Source organism: Lissotriton helveticus, chromosome 10 (assembly GCF_964261635.1).
Source record: "Lissotriton helveticus chromosome 10, aLisHel1.1, whole genome shotgun sequence".
NCBI classification, from domain to species: Eukaryota; Metazoa; Chordata; class Amphibia; order Caudata; family Salamandridae; genus Lissotriton; species Lissotriton helveticus.
In genome coordinates this window covers 921,783,284-921,805,585 of record NC_136071.1, presented here as the reverse complement: position 1 = coordinate 921,805,585, position 22,302 = coordinate 921,783,284, and the positions used below count along the sequence as shown (strand labels likewise).

The following is a 22,302-nucleotide window of genomic DNA, read 5'->3' as shown; positions in this document are numbered from 1 at the left end:
GTTGAACTGCAGCTCTTTGTAGAATTATTTTGATATTGTATACTATATAATATTCACTGCCCACTGCTAATCTCATCCCATAATGCTTTGCAGGGCCTTTGGTTGGGAATGTTTTTTTGCCAATAACAGTGCTTGGGGTGGTCCTAAGAGGATGGGAGCACCACTAAATTGTTCAATAAGATGTGCTTTTTTGTTTCAAGGCATCTGTTTGGTACTCTCCCTAGGTTAGGGAGGATCCCAAAATCATCACATCTCCCACTGCTTGCTAATTTTTCAGTTTCACCATTGTGAAAGTACTATATGCACTTTAGCATATAAAGATAGAAATATTTATTTTATCATATCTGGTCATGTACAGGAAGCTTTTTGCAATTATTTTGCAATTTTTGCACAGTACAGACAGGTACACAGTGTCTTCAGCTACGCTACCTGTAGTGCTGCTACGCAAACTACGCCCAGGCTTACACATCACTCAGGGACACCACCATATCACTCAGGGGCACCACCACATCACTCAAGGACACCCCGCATCACTCAGGGGCACCACCACATCACTCACGGGCACCACTCACGGGCACCACCACATCACTCAGGGACACCACCACATCACTCAGGGACACCACCACATCACTCAGGAACACTACCACACCACTCAGGGACACCACCACATCACTCAAAGACACCACCACATCACTCAGGGACACCACCACATCACTCAGAAACACCACCACATCACTCAGGGACACCACCACATCACTCAGGAACACCACCACATCACTCAGGAACACCACCTCATCACTCAGGGACACCACCACATCACTCAAGAACACCACCACATCAATCAGGGGCACCACCACATCACTCAGGGACACCACCACATCACTCAGGGGCACCACTCAGGGGCACCACCACATCACTCAGGGACACCACCACATCACTCAAGGACACCACCACATCACTCAAGGACACCACCACATCAACCAGGGACACCACCACATGACTCAGGGGCACCACCACATCACTCAGGGGTACCACTCACGGGCAACACCACTACATGACTCAGGGACACCACCACATGACTCAGGGACACCACCACATCACGCAGGGACACCACCACATCACTCACAGACACCACCACATCACTCAGGGACACCACCACATCACTCAGGGACACCACCACATCACTCAGGGGCACCACCACATCACTCAGGGACACCACCACATCACTCAGGGGCACCACCACATCACTCAGGGGCACCACTCACGGGCACCACCACATCACTCAGGGACACCACCGCATCACTCAGGGACACCACCGCATCACTCAGGAACACCACCACACCACTCAGGGACACCACCACACCACTCAGGGACACCACCACACCCCTCAGGGACACCACCACACCACTCAGGGACACCACCACATCACTCAGGGACACCATCACAATACACTAAACATAACATTCACAAAAGTTTTTAGTAAAGTTTAAGATATTGCCATTATAAATTAAAATTACTTTTATTTAAGTATTAAATATTATTTTAGAAAAAACAATTGTTATTTGTTATATCAATACATCTAAGTCACGTTAATACTAAACATGTTGCATTACAAATGCGATAACACTCTACCCTCTCAACACTCTTTCCCCTCTACACTATCACTACTCTCCCTATTCACTACTCTACCCTTTCACTACTCTCCCCTTTCACCACTCTCCCCTCTCACCACTCCCCCCTCTCACCACTCTCCCCTCTCACCACCCTCCCCTCGCCCCTCTCACCCCTCGCCCCTCGCAATGCCTTTTAATATTATAAAAGGAAAGGAATTTGCATTAACAGTGCCAATAGCTCAAAATCTCGCTATTGGGAGACCTATTGCATTGTAAATGCTTGTTTTACATGCAAGCATGAGCCATAGAGTAATATAACATCACTGCAATATTGAAGTGTGGCATTCTGCTAGCTGGGTGGAATGGGTAGGAGGGAGGACTAGGAAATGGAAAACGTGGGCTGATGGAGAGAATAGAGTGAGCATGGAAAACCAAGAGGGAGAATGGATGAGGCGGTCGGGGGTGTGCGGAGAGAGGTAAAGGAATGGACTTAGCTAGTGTAGAGAGGCAGAGGACACATTGAAAGATATGAAGAGAGGACGAGAATGGAAGAGATGGGAATAGACTGCCCAGAAGGAGGGTCTCATTGCCTACGTTACCCTATACAACTTCACTGTTATTAATCGCATAATTCCTAACTCTTTGTACATGCCAAGTTCACTTCTACCCATATCAGAGTGTCAACTACTGAGCAGTATGGTTGAGAGAGTGGCACTGTGCTGAAAATGAACTATTTAACTCCATAAAAAAAAAATCCTAAACCTTTCCTTTTGACAGTAATGCTTGCTCACTGCGCATAGTCAATTCAGCATATGGGTTTTACGCTCACCACTTTCAAGGTTCCCCAGACGCCACTGTAACCAAGGATAGGCAATGGGCAGACCCAAAGCCGCCCACTCTGTGTATTTTAATGTAAAGATTATTCTTCAACAACAGACATCAAACAAAGGTGTCTGTAAGCGAGACCTGAAAAATAGACTAGACCGAAAAAAGCAATGTGCCAAGATAAGGTCTGACATATATTTTTGGATGCTCGCAAGCAGTGTGCTACAGGAAACATCTACTCGTCGATCTACTATCACCAGTGGAGCTCTTTGAATGCTTTCACAGGCCTGGAATGCACTAAAACAACTGCCCCCGACATGACCTCAATGAAGAAGAAAACATCCCAGCGGGGACAAATTAAATACAGCTCTCACGGGGGCATCCTTGTAATGAAGTCACCGGACTTCCGCCTTACTACGTTTGTCATCTTGCAGAATATCTGCGAGAAAAAAGCACAGTCATCAATGCTTGTGCATTCTGGGGCTTCTGCACCCTCTGAAATTCAACTATTGCGCGTGTTACTGCCCACTCTCTGCAAATACATCACGCATGTAAAATAAACATTTAACATAACACGGAACCAGTCACTGAACAATGACTAGTGGCGCACCCCAACAGCTACAATGGACAGTAGCAATCATATAACAACATGGTTTTAAACAAAATCCCTTTATTATATATGTAGCAGCAATACTGCTAAAAAAAAAAGTGGCTCTAAATTTTTCTGAAACGATGGTCTCGAATCCACGAACGATTATTTGCAAATCTGTGTCATTCTTTTTGCTCATTACATGTGCCCCTTTCCTACAGAAAAGTGACTTGCACGTTGTAAGAGGGCCGAGCTAGCGCTGCGCACGTTCTTACTAAAGCAAAGAAGGCTGCCAGGAGCTGGGAGGCGGGAGGGACAGACCTGCTGACGCCAGTAGCCCACATTCTCCACGCACATTAAGAAGGGAGTGAATTTGTCTAGAACAGGGGTTCCCAAACTGGGGTCCCTGGACCCCTAGGGGTCCATGATACATTCCCAGGGGATCCCCAGGCAGCAGTTTCTTGTATAATCAGCAGCTTTTAAAGCAACAATAAAAGCATCAAGATAACTCCGGTGATTAATTACCTGCTGGAGAGAGAGAGATGGGAGTTTTCTCTATTGGCAGCTTTGACTCCTCTAAGGAAGCCCTGAGGTTTAATATGCCTGCTTTAAAGAACATGTACCATGCATTTAAAAAAAACAATATTTTATGTGCATAGCTCAGTGGGTTACGGCTTTTGTCACAGAGCTTCTGTTGTTACTGTGCAGCCCATAAGTTACAATCGTAAACTAGCACAGTGAGCTATGAACTGCCATCAAAGAGCTGTATTCAAACTGCATGGTACAAGGTAGTAAGTTATGTTTTCTCTCAGTCTTTCATTATCCTGATGCTGCTAATAAAGGTTTATTTGGGTAGAAATAAGTTCTTATAATTAACGTCAATGCCAACCACTGTTATGTTCTGAATCCTGAGTTTTTGCTTCTCCAGACCAAGCACTTTTAAAAAAATGCATGCAGTTATAGATGCCACCCTTTGCCTTATGTAACATTTTCTATTCTCTGAATTGCACATGTATGATTCATTGTCTCTGCCCTGCACTGGTATGAGAGATGCTGTTAATCAAATGCAATACATGTGACAGAGGAGCTATGGAGAGATAAGAGGCACTGTTGGAGGGTGATAGTGAGGGAATCATTGAGGAACCCCAACAAAAGATCGTTGTATCCTGCTACACAGTAAGGTAATCATTTACTATGCTTTAAAAGCTAATACAATTCAATATATAATGACAAGTGTATGTGAAATGCAAACATTTTTCCAAATTTTATTGGGGGGGGACAGCCCCCCCAAAGCTCCCTTTGTAGTGGTCAGGCTCACTCACTACACTTCGTGCGCAGAGTGGAGGGACTGTTCTGACAACATTTGCAAGGGCTGCCTTGGGTTTCCAGTACGGCCCTGGCAGAAGCAGGAGCCTCATACCGCAAAATAAAAGCAAACATTGAAAAGTTAGTCGCCGAGGTGCAGCACCAACCGTCCCATTAAAATCTTTAGATTTTTGCTAAATTTTTCAATATAAAATAATAAAATCTTTAGCTACTAGAGTATTTGTTTGGGATGCACTTGTTTGTGTATTTTTCACAAACTTCTGTTTTAACGTTTGAAATTCAAATAGTACAACTTGCTTGGGGGTCCCCGTCTTCCAGGAGTGACCTACTGGGGGTCCTCAGGAGTCAAAAATTTGGGAACAACTGGTCTAGAAGGTTCTGCAAGAGAGACCACTTGTGGAACGGTCACATTTAAGCTTCCCCTTATTTTATGGCTACAAACGAAGCGATCTGCACACACTTTGAGGAACTGCATGAAGGGTGTGTTAGTTGGGGGTACGAATGTGTGTCCAAAGGCAGATGCTCAAACGAGGTACAATTTAAGGAAGATTAAATCTGATTGAAGGATAAGATCGTGCACAAAAAAAACTTGTTTCCAATCTGTTTGTCTGCAAATTGAAAAAAACTAAATGTGAATCTGGCCCAATGTTTTGTTTTTCATGTTTCTAACAAACATTTACAATTTTACTGAAACTGGTATTTTTATGTACTCCACGTGATTTTAAAAGAGATAAATACAAGAACTCAATATGGGACGTCCCATAGCAGTGGACAGATATCACTGGTGCATTTGCACTTTTAATTTTCAAGTATTTTAATGCAACTCATGTCGCTATAGACAAAATATACTCAAAGAAACTAGTATCTATGTTTATATAATATCACCTTGGACTTGGAATTCTTGAAAATCTAGGTCAGTTTGAGAACTATTGCCTGATTTCTTGGCACTTGGGTTATTTGGGTTGAATGACTGCGTACCTTTGTAGCATCTGGTTAAGGCTTAAAGGCAGTACGACTGGTGCAGCCGCACTGGGCGTTGACCTGTGGACGGGGCGCCGACCTCAGGGGGGGCTGTGTTTAGCAAAAACTTATGATTGGAGAGATGAGGGGCACTTATGCTTGGTCGTAGTGAGGCAATCCGAGAAGGCATTCATGTGGTGTAGGGGTGCCAAAAATGATTGTTGCACTGGGCGCAACGAGCGCTAAAGCTGGCCCTGTCTGATTACATATACCTTTAGCTGCCAGTTGTGAGAGTGCATGCAATCAGGATATAGTCATGACTTTTTGCAGATAATTACACTGTAACAGTGACTTTACATCATGGCTTTGGTGATGTGACAAAGTAGTTCCTTGATGCGCCACAGCAGTGCAGATCCCTCAGCAGCAAAGGCAGCTTCTCCAGTCCATTCACGTATGTCCAACTGTGGCTCCCATCCTTGCGAGCAGCACTTACTAGGTCCCTTCCTTCTTCTTCCATCCTGGCTTCCAGTGGCCCATCGTATTGTGTTCAAATCTTTGGTCCTGGCCTTTCGTGCCCTGCACCAACAGGGACCTCAATATTTGCACAAAAGGTTCATTGTCTATACCCCTCGCCGTGCACTTCGATCAGCTAATCTCCTCCTGATGGACATGCCGAAATTCAGATATGTGAGATTGGGTGGTCAGTCCATTTCTGTCCAAACAGCCCGATCTTGGAACACCCTGCCGCTCTCTCTGCGAGCGTCAGCGACACTGACAGAATTTAAGAAAGGGTTAAAAACCCACCTTTTTAAACTCAGTATCTAGTTGCTCTTCCTCTCCCTCTGGTCAGGCTCTGTTCTAGCTCACATATCGCGCCAGGATACTCTGTAGTAGCAGAGCGCGTAATAAAATATTTTATACTTTATACTTATACTTTAGGTGACTCTCTTCAGGCAACTGGCCACAGAGCTCTTCTCAAAGTACAATCCAGATGCCTTGGCTGTGCAATGCTTGTTTGCTCAGTGGGTGGCCTTTGCAAAACCTGTAACTTCTGTATCGAGTACATAAGCATCACAAGGTAGATGAAATATGCCTGTCAAGATCATGTGTAGATTTATTCAAGTATAGGGCAGGCGTATTATGTCGGCTACACATAAGACTGAACACCGAGCGGATTGGCTGAAGGTCAGAGTGATCGTTCTTGAATGGCTGAAGTGAATGATGGTGCCTCAGCTAGTTCAGTATGCCAATGGACAGTTCTTTTTATTTTATGGTCTGTGTGCTTTGTATGTATCAGAAAAAGGACAAGTGGCACCGCTTTTGCTCTGGCGTTCTGAGCAACAGGCTTCTTTATTCCAGAGCCTCAAGGAAGGGCTCTGTATTTAGGGAACCAGATGGGAATAGAGTGCTGGACTGCAGATTATATACACCTTTTATACTAAGGGTAGGTTTCTGCGCCAGATTCAGTCATTTTTCCAATTCGACCAGTTAGGAGTCTGTCTCAAGAGATGGATGTAGGGATCAGAGGCATCTTCACTGTATGCTATTGGTATGCTAGGGCTGTGCCACTATGCTACTGAGCAGTCTGAACATACTGCGCTTTTCGGTTTACCTCTCTGGGGAAGGCTGAACATATCCCATCATGTATGCCAAAAGCGAATTTGGCGTAGGAGATATGGAAGCTGGTGTAAGAGCTGGAATATGGCTGATCCTTGATTGATACCACTTGACATGGATTAATAAAGAAGACTTTAAGAACTTACAACCTGGCTACCAGTGTCTTCATGTATAGAGTACAACAGAATTCCTCTAAAGTAAAATGTTAGGTCAGTCCCTTCAAAGATAAGGAGGAAAAGGGTCAGTACAGGGAGTAAAGTCTAGTCACATGCTGTTCGTCTGTATTGTTGGAGATAATGTATTTCCATAAATGAGTACATGATTCTGTGTAATTGATGAACTGGGGAGTGTTCTAGCTGCTACTGCTGATGTTATTACTGACAGCAAGGTGAAATCACCTACTCATCCCATATGGAGATGCTAAGGGCTATTCTCATAAAGGATTTTAGGTGCCTAGAACATCAATTGCAAGTGCAAAATATAATTCCCGAGTTACAGATTCAAGAATGGTAGGAATTTGCCTTTGCAAATAGTATTTCATAAAAGAAATGTTGATGCTATTGTTTAAATATTGTGTGAGCAAATTTACTATTCTTTCATGGTTTGTCCACAATCCTCGGTGGGTTCACGTGTTAAAGTTAGTGAACATCAATGACTGTAGTAATGTCAAGGGTAAAGGCAAATGCATTATTCAAATGCAAAAATGCAGGCAACACCTCCAAAACTGACGAGGGTGTAGTGGAAGAGGTTTCCGTACCTGAAAACATTTTCACGACTGAGAAAAAAAGATTGCAAGTGAAAAAGAAGCTTGCTCCACATTTCTGCATGAGGAAAAGACATCAGTTTGATTAAATAGACTTATGTGAACTTCTGGGAGGCAGTGACCGTTTTTTCTGAGTTAGGAAAGTAGTTTTGCACTCATAAATGAATCTATCTGCACATGTGAGTCTGTCACACGGATTCACATAGATTTAAGAGTTAGGCTTCAAGTTCTTTACCCAAATGCCATATTTACCATCTCCCTTCCCAGTGTTAATCATTAAGATCAGTAAGGGTCAGATTCTTAATGCTATTTGAGCACTTTCATTGAACACTGGCTCTCAAACAGCTTGTTTTGTAAGCGTGAATTCTTGTTTTGAATTTTGTGTTTGCAAAATGTGAATTACAATTGCAAAGTGATTTACTCATATGAAAAATGACACTATGGTGTATTATTATGAGTGAGGAAATCTGCTCGAAGGGAGCATGGAGTGGGCACTCTAGGGCAGGGATACTTTAGACATAAGGCACACACTGTTGCAAATGAGTTCCAGGATTTTTCACAAATGACAACTTGTTGTTTAGACTTTTACTGTGAGATACTCTCACTACCTGGGTCTCACTCATGGTACATTCACTGTAATTGGACTGAGAGTGATAACTGACAGTGTCCACCATTTATGATAATAAGGCCACCAGCGCACAGCTTGTGAGCACGCGTGTGCTCACGTGTGTGGGCTGCATGAGAGGAGCTACTGTTTTACACAGCCCTGTATCTGCACACAGGTAGTATATCACAGAAGTGACTCTGAAATGATTGGTACTGGCCTAGGAAATGCCTTATAATATTATAATATGAGATTGCCATTCATAGTGTAGGTCTGTAGTGATACCTGGAAAACCTGTGGTGTTTTCACTGTATTATACAAATAGGGATAAACTGCCCTAATTTACACTTTTGCTTCAATTAGCCCCAAAAAAGTCCAGCAAGATATCAAACTGGAGCATAATATGTACACCGAGTTTGAATCTGCAGTCTCCAATAACCCACATCTTATGGGACTTCAAGATTTGTCATATTTTTTGGCTCCGCTCATAATCACGATCCAATCCTTTGTCCCCCTTACTACTATTTACTCTGAACTCCAGCAGAAGGATCAAAGGCATCCCTACACAAAAGGGCGATCAACCGTAAGTGGTTCAGTTCCTGGGAAAGGAAGTGGGGGGAGGGTATTTGCATCTGATAATTAGCTTGTCACACTGCTCCTGGGCTGATACAGCCCAGGCCCACTGGCATTAAGGAAGGAATCCACACCTATTGAGCTAACACAGTTTTGGTAGAGCCTTTGAGGATTCAGTCGTAAAGGATCAGGTAGTGGTGTCAGCTTGGGGCTGAGCTAATGACCTCAAAGAATTTCTTACTAGACAAAACTAGACATCACCATTTCGTATTGCCCCAGAATGCTATGCAGGAGGGTTGTGACAGGGGTGGGGGGGACAATATGGCATTGTAGGATTGATCAGGGGTGCCTGGCCCCTATAACTTGCCCCTCCACTTAAAAACACCACACAGGGGAGAGAGACAATAGAGAAGCCCTTGGGTTTGGAGGTGATAATGACATAAAGGATGCCCAGCTTGAAGGAGAAGCCACCTATTGCCCTGGAAGGATGACCCAAAGACCTTGACTCTAGCTGACCCCCAGGACTAGGATGGGGTCCTAGAGGGCTAGCTGTTATGGCCCCCTAATGCCCCTGTGGACCAACTGGAGGAAAGGATCTGGATTCTATTATTCCACTGTCCCACCCACCCCAGTTCACTTCAAGTCAGGGAGGGGTTCAGTTAGCTGGCTGCAGAGAGGCGGTGCAAGATACACCCATCAGCAGGAGAGGAGCACCAGTAGTCAGGCAAAGCAGAAGGCTGGTGCAAGGAGCCAAGAAATCCACTTCCTTGTAAAATGCACCCCCTTAGATCTCAGGAGACCTGCTGAAAATGCTTCTGGTGGCTAAGCCTGGCCATAAAGGGACAACAAGCCAAAGAGGAAGAAAATCAGCCCGAGGTGACCCGATATATGCCTATTTTAAGATTTGCACCTTTCCAAAATTCAAACCAAGAAACGGAGCGTGCACTGTAGTTTTACAATTTTCCTCAAGGAGGCCCGACCTTCCGTTGGTTGCAAAAACCCATTTATCATTTGTAAATGGCAAACGGGTGTGTGGGGGCCCACCTTCCCATGGGGCTTTTTTGGCCTCAGGAACCCATCCCTTGAAGCACAGCACAAGCACAATGCCTAGGGGACCCCAACTCCTAGGACACCAGATGGAACAGAAAGAAATGACCGCCAAACGAGTTGAAGCCCACATGCATGTGTCTGAGGTTTGGGGTGCTGGTGTGCCAGCCTCCTGCCTCCATGACCATTGCATGTGGAAGCTAGCAGGAGGACGCTCCCGCTCAGCCGCCCAATATATAGGTAGATTTACATAGAGTATTCCAGTAGGTTTATGCTTTTAAACATTACATATCACCAGAAGTCAGTACATAGCCTTGAACTCAACAAAATGAAAACAGTCATTGCTTTTCTGTGTTGCTGGGGATAAGCTGATGTATTATGCAGTTGTAGAAACTTAGGCCCACAATACAAGATGTGTTATTTTACCCCTCGCAATAACTCTGGGAGATATTCTGCATCTTGCAAACTTTGTACCCAACCATTCAAGTCCTCGAGACACCAGAGCATTTACAATGTTGCAGGGGAAGAGGGTATCAGCATTATCAGCATTGTTAAGCCCCTGCCTGAATGAGAGGGAGTAGGCACTGTTCTCCCAGGACAGGTTCAAGCCTGCCTTGAAACCTTTCTCTCCCACTCCATGCCATCCCACTAACTTCTCAAAGCAGGCAGAAAATATCAGCAGTTTCCTCTGTTGAATTAGGGGAAAAAATGGTAAAGGACCAGGTCTCTGAATCTGCATTGTTTTCTCATTTTGGGGAGAAAACTCCTAATTGCTTACATTTGGTTTAAGGATAGCGGTCAGAATCAGAGATTATGACCCCTGGCATCCCTGCAGTAATTTCCATGATACTTGTAATGTAGGATCTAAGAGGTGTCAAATACACTGAACTTCCCTTCCAGAACCCAAAAAAAGACTTAATACCAAGATCAAAGCAAGAGATGTTCCCCAGCATAGAATTCTTTAAGATCCAGCAAGGTTATAGAGACTCTGCCATTAACTAGGATAAACCCATGCTACCGGTAGCCCTAGTGCACTTTGGTACAAGGGCTACGAGTTCCAAAGGAAGCCCTACCTGTCCTTTTAGGATATGATCTAGTTTAGCGTAACAACTGGCATTACAGGACTTCTGGAGACTACAGATGACAGCCTCTAACATTTCCATGGCAAGACGACTAGATAACGCCAACCTCATATGGTTTAGCTTCTGCTTTATGATTTCAAGAAACTTTAGTGCACTTGCTGCTCCACTCACTGTGTCATGTCCACAACTCTTGTCTTTGTCTTTGCCCCTGTGTGGGCAGTAATAATTACATTAATGGCTGAAACTGGATTATTATTTGGGGTGGATAACTACCCACTGCAAGGAATACTCGCAACCCATGTCAGGTGAACCGTTAAAGTCACTAAACTATCCTGAGTTTGAGCACCTGGTAGCTATGGCAGGATGCATACAGACTTAACTTAATACAATGTGTAAATTTGTTATACAATACCAACACGGTAATAAAGTAAACACACAAAACAATGAAAATCCCAAACGAAATTACCTAAAATAGAGTGAAATGTGATAAACAAAATGACAATAATCCAATAAGGGGAACGGAGGATATGATTTTTTTAAAATTTAAAGTATATATAATAATCTTTATTGGGCTTGAGACACAGCCATAAAACATACCACACATTTTAAGTAGAAATAGTACCAAGAGCACAAAGCACCAAAATAGGAAATGGTTGCAGTAGATTGGGGCCTAGGTGCATTTTGAGGCTGACCGTGATGGACCGCAGGTCCGATAGGTTTATCCTTGTCAAAGATTTTACCTTCTGACCTAGTCAGTTATGTTCCAACTAATCACAAGGGTACCATTTTAAAGCCCCTTAAAATCTCAGGGGAGGCATTTGGAGAATCACAGGGTGTGAGCCAGAGGGCAACAGCAGGGTCCATTTCAGGTCTAGTTGCTATTAGTAAGCTGGGTACTTCCAGGAAAAGGCATCTTGCAGCTAGTTGTCTCCTTGTAGCCACATAGGTAGTCAGTCAAATTAACTGTGTAGTCCACTTTTTTGTCCTGGATACAGGAGAGAGCAGATCTAGTCTTTTTGGTCTTTTTTCCAGGTCAGCAGGTCTGAGCCCTCTTTTGATCTTCCACAAGTCCAGAAAGTGTCTTTATGTGGGTACCAGGAAGTGCCACATTTCTGCCTGGTACTAGCTAGTGGGTGGGAATAACAAGCCAATGGGATAAAGATTCCCAGGGGTAACCCTACTCACGTTTGGAGTACATACTGTTTGTCTTACTGCAAGCAGGCCAAAAATGCCATGTGTCAGGGCGTTTTCAAGATAGTGGAAGCCTTTCACCATCCTAAACTTGTGCTCTGTGGTCTGTGTGTGAGGAGCGTACAATGGAAATACTAGTCCCTCCACATCAAACATGAACATCTGGTCTGAGGCAGGCACTATACCCACAACAAACCCAGAGACAGAAGTCTGGTGGGGCAAAATGAAGGTCCTCTAGCAACCAGAGAGTGGATACATTAGAATTATCTTAGTATACCTTTCTCTCTCTTTCCAGTGTGCCCCTAAGTGTTGCATGTGGCTCAGCAGACATGGCAAGCTAGATATGACACTGTGCTGTTACAATGAGGCTCCCAGTACCCATCCAGCATGTTCTGTGGGTCTCAGAGGTATCATCTCTGCCCATTCAGGTAAGCCTAATATTCGCTCCTTTGCGCAATTTCGCACCTTTTTTCACACCTATTGAAGGCTGATCATTGGTTGGGAGAAGCTGGAGAACCAATGCAAATTAACCTCCAGGAACTTCAGGCATCTAAAAGGTAACTTTCTAAAAGTTACTGTTCTTTAATATATATCAGAAAATCAACTCCAGCATCATATTACATTTTTAATAACTTTTAATTAAAACTGGTTAACTTTTATTCTAGTAGACCCCATTCCTCAGAGAAAGTATCAGTATTTAAAATCACTTCCCAATGTTTCTCTATGGGCAAGCCAGGCTTTGTGCAGTGAAAGTAGCTTTTAACAACTATTTACTGAAAAAACATGCTAACGTTACATTTCTCAAGTAAGGATTTAACATGTCGAAAGGGTTTATTTTGACAGGTCAAATTGCAATTTTGACTCTGTTACCATCAATCAACATAGGGTAGGCCTGAAGCCATGATTCTGCTGCCACTATAGTGACGTGGCGTGGGTCCCATGCTCACTGCGGCACTGGATTTAAGCTAGCCTGGCTGATGAGGGGTGATGCCCAGAAACCGGTCCCAGGATGCTTGTTTACGGTCTAGGGAAGACCTGGCTTGGCAGTTTGGGCTGGACTGTTCCTAAATGGAACAGGGTCAAGACTGATTTGCATATGGCTGGTTCCAAACTGGGGTGGCAGGGTGAGCAACAGAACCATGGATTAAACCCAGATCTTTGTGACTGGGGGTGAATGTTTGCATTGTTCAGCATTCCATCCATCATTTGTTCCTTTTGCATTTGTCGCCCTAAGTGGGAAGGGTATGTCTAGACATGGGTCCTGTGCTCGCTAAACCACTGGATTCAAGCTAGCCTGGCTGATATGGGGTGATGCCCCGAAACCGGTTCCAGGATGCTTGTTTCCCATCCAGGGAGGACCTTGTTTGGCAGTTCAAGATGTACTGTTCCCACATGGAACAGGGTCAAGACTGATTTGCATACGACTGGGTCCAAACTGGGTAGGCGAGGTGAGCAAAGGAACGATGGATTAAACTCAGATCTTGGTGACTGGGGTGAATCTTTGCATTGTTCCGCATTACATCCATTATTTGCTCCTTTTGCATTACAATAGTGAATGGCACAATAAGTGCTGCAGCCCACAAGTGGCATTTAAGTCCCAGACCCTGGGTGCATTCTCACACCATATACTAGGGACTTACAAGCAGGTTAAATGTGTGAATCAAACAATTTAACCATGGTTAAAGGGGGAGCATAGGCACTTTATTACGGATTAGTAAATGCACAGAGAGTAAAAAATTGGAGGGCAACCACGCAGGAAAACACATATTTTCTAACATGGCATCATCCACCTGCTATTGGTCCTTACATGAGACAAGACCCTGTTTTTCAGTAAGCACAATGTAGTCTTTTTCACCCACGTACTCACAGGGATCTCAGGACCCTAAACTGCTGGCCATCACACAGATACAAAAAAGCTTTCAATAGCAGCCAAGCCTTTTTTCTCCAGTCTGAAAAGTTTGCTAGTGCCCAAGATTTGTCTATAACAATCTGATTTTGAGAAGAGGTTGTAAAGCAGTGCAGAAATGTGCTTGCATTATTAGATTTGCCTATTTACCCTCATGTTGTTCTTCCGTAATTCTAAGAAACTCATCTACTCCACACCTCTCCGCCCAAATTAGCATCAAGAAGAATAGATTATTGCAAATGTGTACTTGTGAAACAAATATCAATATACATAGGGTCTTATTTAAAGACTGATAGACAGGATGCTGTAAAAATAATAGTGAATGTTACGTTTGCCATATTAAAAGTGCATTATTGTTAATGGCACTCTAAAAATGTACCCTGTCCACCAAACTAGAAGCAACTAGAAATAAGGTCCATAATATCTCATTCTCAGTGTGTGAGAATTGTTAGGTGAAGAAAAAAGTAAACACCAGACCCCAATGTTTCTGTTGTATTCAGGGGTTAGTTGCACCTAATTCCCTGTTTTGCTTCGTAGGAATTAGGATTAATATGAAGTTTTGTTTATACTAACTGGTAAAAGCATGCAGTATTTGACTTCCCACACTGTTTTTCCCCATGCAAATTTCTTCAGAAAATCTCTAGACACCTGGATGAATTTTGGTTGAGGTAAAACCCTGGTGCAAGCAAAATGTGTTTTCAACTGGGAATGTGAAATTGAATGAAAAAACACCATTACCAAGAGACTTACAATGAGTCAATTGGTCGGATCTAGTAACACTTTCGCAGTTCTTCTTCAGACTACTATGGTTATGTAAATATTTAAGTGCAGCCTTTACAGGGATACATAATCATTTATACACTCTAATTCTATATAAAGAGTCATATTGACACTGCTATGTTTACTGTTCAGACGCATAATTTAAACACTTAGCACCAGCAAAGGTTCCTTACACGAGCACTCTAGCACAATATACTCTTTTCTCAGACTATATTGTACAATTATTAGATAGTATTTTAAAGAAGAAAATCTAAACTTTAGTAATAGTGAACTTGCTCTAGTTGTAAGCAGGGCCACTGGAATATTGTGATTTTGCTGCCACTGCGATTAGTGCATGATTATGGATTTGCTGTATTTGCCACATAAACAGATTTTAACCCCATTTTTTTATTCTAACTTTAACGGATCAGAAGTTACAAAACATATGGCGACTAGGGTTTCTGCGCACCGGACGGCTTTTTGCAAAGGTTGTCTGGTCATTTTTAGTTGCTAATTGTTCTGTTTTGGGTGTTAAACTGGCACTAATTAAGGTGAACTCTTTTCTCAGACAGTGTTACCAAGTGTAAAATGACAAAATAATGAATACTATCGCAAAATGTGCAGATTTCTGGCGTATAATTTACTTTTTCTTGCTGCATAATTTAGTCAACCTTGTTGCATAATTTGGTGCTCCTCTACCGCATAATTTCAGTGGCCCTGAGTAAGTCACACATGCATTAGCACTGATTCCTTCAAAGCACAAGAAGTAGGTAGTAGTAGTAGGAGCCCTAGGCCAGGGCAGCAAATGAGCTTAAAGAGTTCTATTAAATTATTTTTACTCCATGCCAGGGGGGACAACGAAATACATTTGAGAATACATTTAATCTCTCCATGGGAAAATAACAATTATGTACATCATTGAAAAATAAGTCTTTGTTCCATCGGGTTTCATTTCATTATTATTATTTAATTATTTATGTCCATATTTTTGTAGTTTTGTATAGCACAAACCCAGCCCCTGTGCAATAGAGCACTTTTACATGAGGACAAGGATATGAAACACATTTGTTTGGCCACAGGGAGATTACGTGATTTGCTAAGAGTCACAGAATTGTGAGCGCAGGCTGGTTTTCAGTCAAAAGTCGGCAGCTATAGTGGCTAGGACACAACTCCTCTTCCAGAAAGGAGATCATATCAAAGATTTCTTATTCCTAGGCAATTTAATTAATGCAGTATCCTGTTCTTCTCAGGATGACATTAAACCTTGTGTGTACCTATCTTCTCACTATGGTGATCCATTTTTGTAATCCATTTTTCTTAAGCGCGAACATATCAACCCTTAAGGTTTCAAGGCGCTGGGTGCCGTCGGGGAGATTAAGTGAGCTATTGCTCAGAGTCACATGAGCTGCTGCCAGCACCAAGGATCGAACCGTGATCCCTCAACTCCAGTCAGCAGCTCTGGCTGCTGCGCCACACCTCTTCCACCTCTACTACACTTAAAAGGAAAGCAGCCTTTCATGAATTGACTGATAATGTAATATTTATAAAATGTAATGGCAAATCTAAATATTTCAGACAAACAATAGTTTTGAGCTACTGACCCAATACAACCCCCCAACAAGTCACTGATAATAATAGGTTCTGGTATAGTTCCTTACTTGATTCTCCTGCACTCTGTCCTCGTCTTCACAAATGCCGTGCACACAGAGATCCTGCGAACCTCCTCGACAGTCATCATACTTTGAGGTGCAATGTGGTCCATGCCACTCGGGTGGGCAGGTGCAGCTGCAGAATACAGAAAATGACCATAACAAAATTATAGCTACCCTTAAAGCCCACAATTAAACAGTGGTGCTGGAACAATTTTGAGAGTGGGGGTGCTGTCATCAATGTTACATCACTGAAGTCATAAGAATTGTGAAAAATCCAAGTGTCACACAAAGAACAAGTACAGAAAATCAGCCATGTCCATGAGCAGGAGAGTAGTAAGGGTATAGTATGTAGCTGGCAATACACCTTGAAGGACACTGTAGCAAATATATTATGGAAGCATGCTGAGTTAGAGCACTGTCATTTACAGTGAAAACGATCATAACATTCTCACTGACATGCAGTTTTATTGATAAAACTATATAGTTCATAAACAATAATGTATGAACATTTGCACATCAACACGTGAAATGTCTTGCTTTATTTTGATCTTTGTTTCCATAGCACTTCAACATTACAGAAAAATTTGCTTCATTTGTGCTTTTCTAACTGCTGATATATTTTTAAATATGAATCCTGTTATTTTACCGGTATTTAAATGGTGTGTGTTCGAAAAAAAAACTAACATTATCCATGCTCTCTGTACACCAGCCAGATTGTCAGATAGTTCACTTTGCACACTCCTATAGGTTTGCAGTTAGAGAAAGAAAAGTACACTCTAATCTACATGTTAAAAGTATAAGCAGCAATTTATCAAAAGACATAACCTGACATTTGGCCTCTGTCTTTGAAGGCACAAGACATTTGATAAGAAAGAAACAACATTTAGAGTCATCTTTATTGCTCATTCACCTTCTGAACTCCAGCATGGTTATTTTGGGGGTGCTGCACCTCTGTTTCCAGCACCTATGCCACTCAAGTAAGAGTCTTCAAAGTCTTTTAATTAAGCAAAAACATCGAATGAGTGCCATAGACAGTCTAGATATAGTCCAGGGTTATAAGTGCAGTTCTTAACTAAATTCAGTTCCCAGTCGGTTAAGATTTCAAAAAGTATGCAACAAGCTTCAATTAACTTATTGATTTTATGAGATCGACACTGCTGCCTAGCGCTTCGTGCGCACGCTGCCAATTAGTATTTTAAAATAACCTGTTTTTCTATTTTGTTTCGCTTCTTTAGTTATTTGCCCTGTTTTTAACATTGTCCTCTTACCTGCATCTTAATAGGTAACCACCGCTGCTTGAGCGGGTCCGGTTCCCGGGGTGGGCTCATCCAGCAGCAGACATCTTGGAGTGGGGTAGTTGGTGTATGTTTGCTCGGGCGCCATCTTTGGGGAGCGCTTCAGTGCGCAGAAGCACACGTGGGACGCCTATTTAAAGCTCCTTGTCTAGCGCAGCGGGATCGCGCAGCGGGATCGCCTTTCGCTTAGCCTGAGTCGTGCTAGAGTCCTGCCCGTCTGCGCCGGTCTGCGCCGGTCTGCGCCGTTCTGCGCCGGTCTGCGCCCGTCTGCGCCCGTCCGCGTCAGACCGGGCCAGACTGGGCCGAGGGACTTCGATTCGCAGCTATGCCTACATCAGCATGTCAGGCTGTACCTATAATATCCTATACGGGTGAGTTTGTGAAATCACTACGCCCTCCCTTTCACTTATCCTGTGCATCATGTTCCTTACCGATCGACAATTTCAATTGTGAGGGTTGTAAATTTCGTACTGGTAAAATGTCTACCTGTAAAGCCATGAAACCGGTCCGTACGCGAGGACGAAGGAGGACAAAGACATCTTCTCCTAAACATATCCTCCAGTTCTGGAGTATTAATTGCCGGTCCCTACCCAAGCACAAATCAAATATTTTTGATTTTTTGGTTGCTGAGCAGCCTGACGCCTTGTTCCTAACGGAGATTTGGCTTCATGGCAGCTCCGGCCCTGATATTGCGAGTGCTGTCCCTAATAACTTTGTCATATTGAGACAGGACAGAGACCCTGGAAAAGGAGGGGGTATTGCCATCATCTTCAAGTCTTGCTATTTCTGCAAACTTGAAGTTTTCCCCCTTCCTGGATGTGAGGCAGCGCTTTTTAAACTCACAATTAATCCCCAATTTACTTTATCTGGCCTTTTAATATACCGTCCTCCTGGAAATGCTCACACCTGGATATCCTTGCTTACTAACTCTATAGCCCCTTTACTTCTTAAGGCCGCTAACTTCACTATTCTTGGTGATTTAAATCTACATCTTGATGACCCTTCTTGCGCTATTAGTAAGAATTTTTTTAATGAGTTAGAGGTATTGAGCCTGATGCTGTGCAATTTGGGCCCACTCACTCTGCTGGGCATCAGTTGGATCCAATTCTTTCTAATCTTTCCTTTGATTGCTCACAGAGTGCCCGTCCTTTGGATTGGACTGACCATTATGCAGTCCATTTCGCCCTATCTGACATCAAACTGCCTATTCTGAATAGACAGGGTAAGGGCGAACTAATCCATAGGTGGGGTAAACTAGACATCTCAAAGTTCAATCAGTATCTCTTCGATACTCGCCCCCTGAATGACGCAGCCCCTCTTAAAGAATTGAACACGGCAATTACCTCTTGGCTCGCGAATGCTGTAAACATCGTGCTTCCCTCTACTCCGAGATTATCCAAACTCCATCGATGTCCGGCCCCTTGGTTCTCGGCCGATTTAAATGTCCAGAGAACAAATTGTAAGGCCTTGGAAAGGAAATGGAGGCGCACTTACTCGGCTTCTCGGAAGACCGTTTATAAAGAAGCATTGAAGGAATACCATTCCAGGTGCAAAGAGGCAAGAGCTACATACACGGAAAATACAGTGACGCAAGCTCAGAATTGCCCTCGCACTCTATTTGCAGTGGTCAAAAAACTGACAGGTGCTAACACTCTACCCTCCCCTCCTGTTTTGGAGGAAGCCCAGTGTAATTCCATTGCGGAATTCTTTATCGCCAAAGTTGAGCGTATTAACAACTCCATGAGCTCCCCCAACATAGCATATCAATCCCAATCGGGGTGTACAGTTGTGACTGAACCTTTGTCTCCGAGGGCAATGATCACCAACTGGCTTTTGTTTGATGACGACTCGTTCCTTGTCTGTTTGAACAGTGTAAGATCTGGCTCACCGCATGATCCGGTGCCTGCAAAAATTTTAAAGCTGCTCGATCTTGAGTGTCGGCGCCCTCTTATGAAACTCCTAAATACTTCCTTGAGTGAGTCTCGTGTGCCACAGGACTGGAAACATGCGATGGTGGTCCCACTTCTGAAAAAGGTTGGTGCGGACACATCTAACCTCTCTAATTTCAGACCTATTTCCCTGCTGCCTATTTTTTCTAAGATACTGGAGAGGCATGTTAATACGCAGCTCACTCTTTTTATTGAAGATCAGGACTTTTTACATCCTTTTCAGTCCGGCTTTCGGGCTCTCCACTCTACCGAGACTGCATTACTAGGGGTAACGGAGAGGCTTCGGCACAGCATCGATCGCGGCGAAACTTCTGCTCTCATCCTTTCGGATTTGAGCGCAGCGTTCGATACTGTGTCCCATTCCATCTTACTTAACTCCCTCCGTTCCCTTGGAATTGCTGGCCCAGCACTTGCTTGGTTTGCCTCCTTTTTAAGTGAGCGCACAGTCCACGTTTTTTCTCAGAAAGCTGCATCTAAGATTTGTCCATCGGCGTATGGTGTCCCTCAGGGGTCTATTCTCAGCCCGCTGCTTTTCAATATTTACATCAAACCTCTGGCTTCCATCGCAGAGGATGCCAGGCTGACTATTTTTTCATACGCCGATGACACGCAAATCGTCTTTTCCCTCTCCAGTATCGAAGCCAACAGCGTGTTGGGTCTGAAAACTGGTCTGTCACTTGTGGCTGAGTGGATGCAGAGGCATCTCCTCAAGCTAAACGGTGATAAAACCGAGATTATCATCTTGGGGAAGCAGAAGAATTTGTGGGGTCCACAACACTGGCCCAGTACTATGGGTCCTACCCCTCAACCAGTCCCGGTGGTACGTAACCTGGGCTTTCTCATAGACGATAGATTGTCTATGAGGCAACAGGCCACCAAGGTGGCGGCCATCTGTTTCACTACTTTAAGATGGCTCCAAAAAATTCTCTGGATGTTGCCTCTTGCCACCAGGAGAACCGTAGTCCAGGCGTTAGTAACATCTTGCCTGGACTATGGTAATGTCCTTTACCTTGGCGCAGATGTTGCAACGGTTAAAAAACTACAGGTTGTACAAAACTCAGCAGCCCGTCTCCTATGCAATGTTCCGAGGAGATCTTCTGCTGCACAGGCCCTTGGTGATCTTCACTGGCTGAAAGTCTCGAGCCGAATTAAATTTAAAGCTTTATGCTATCTTTTTAAAATTAAACAGGGTTCTGCCCCACTGTATCTTCAAGGCTTAGTCCAACCCTATAGGCCTTGTCGTACCTTGAGATCATCGGCCAATTGCGACTTTGTCATTCCCAGATTTAAACTGGTAAAGATGGGTGGAAGATCTTTCTCTCATCTTGGCCCCAAATATTGGAACGCCTTGCCTGTTGCCCTGAAGACAGAGACTAATATGCTCTGCTTCCAGAAAAAACTGAAGACCTTACTCTTTTAAATAAATTATTGCCCGTATCCCTTGTCGCTAATATTCAGCTGTGTTGCTGTCAGTTTTCTTCTTCAGTCTATCCCTTGCGCCGGGAAACCCACTGTGGGTAGCTGTTGCGCACAATAAGTTTTAAATAAATAAATGAGGTTCACAAAGAGAGTCAGTGTCTCAAAATACCATATTTGCTGAAAAACTAAAAAGATCTTTCATATGCAAAGGTCTCTAAATCTAGAAACCATGTGGAAAGTCGGTAAGAATGCTTAAAGTGCTACCAGTCAAAGAAGACGCAGAATGTTTGCTATGGAAATTACAACAACATAACATATCTAATAAAGTGCTACTGAGATCGATCTGCAAGAGGTAGCAGATGAACTGACGCCGATTGGCAGCCATCTCGTCTTCTGATCCAGATCCCTACCAGGTCAACTGACAAATGTCTGCTGACCCGCCTAGATTTGTCCCTAGATGTCCTGCCTAGGAGACAACATGTGCAAGAAATCCCTCATTCACAGCAGCCATGGGCGGGGTCAATTTTGTCCAAGCTGAATCAGGCAAAACCAAGCAACTTTGCCAGAGCGGAAGAGCCTCAACTTCAGCTGACATTAGCTGAAGTTGAGGCAAACCTATTCAAAACCCAATTTGAGGCTCTTAACTATGATTGAGGAAATGTCTAAACTAACTATATTGAATGTCTCAGTATAAACATTAACCTTCCAAAAGCAACAAAATAAGTAACATTTTAAGAAATGTATTACTTGCAGAGAAAAGCAATAGCAACTGAAATGAGTAGGGGGTTATACATTAACCATGTACTTTCATTGTGCTAAAACCCAATTTATCTACTGTACAAGTGAGTCTCTTTTAGCAACTATGATGAAGAGATTTGGAGTAAAGGGATACCCCCAGCATATTTTTAACAAAGCAGATGAACAGCAAAAGCGAAAAAACTCAGGTGGGAAATTTCTGATAGAAAGAGTTATCTTAGCTTATATATGTAAATCCAATAAGATCCAAAATATCTTGAAGTTGAATTGGAAACTTTTACAGTGTAAGGAGAGCCTGAAGAACAGGGTGGTGGACAACCTATCTATTTGTTACAAAAAATAGATCCCTGAAAGGCAATCTGATTTTAGAAGCCAT

The 22,302-nt window shown here is 43.3% G+C and overlaps 1 protein-coding gene across 1 annotated transcript in view; it reads right to left on the bottom strand.

The window, feature by feature from the left end:
• Positions 1-22,302, bottom strand: part of CUBN (cubilin) — a 1,583,269-nt gene that overhangs the window by 1,471,779 nt on the left and 89,188 nt on the right. Inside the window, exon 7 of the mRNA XM_078663578.1 lies at positions 16,514-16,640. Coding sequence (XP_078519704.1) covers positions 16,514-16,640 — 127 coding nt within the window. The remainder of the gene's footprint in view (positions 1-16,513; positions 16,641-22,302) is intronic.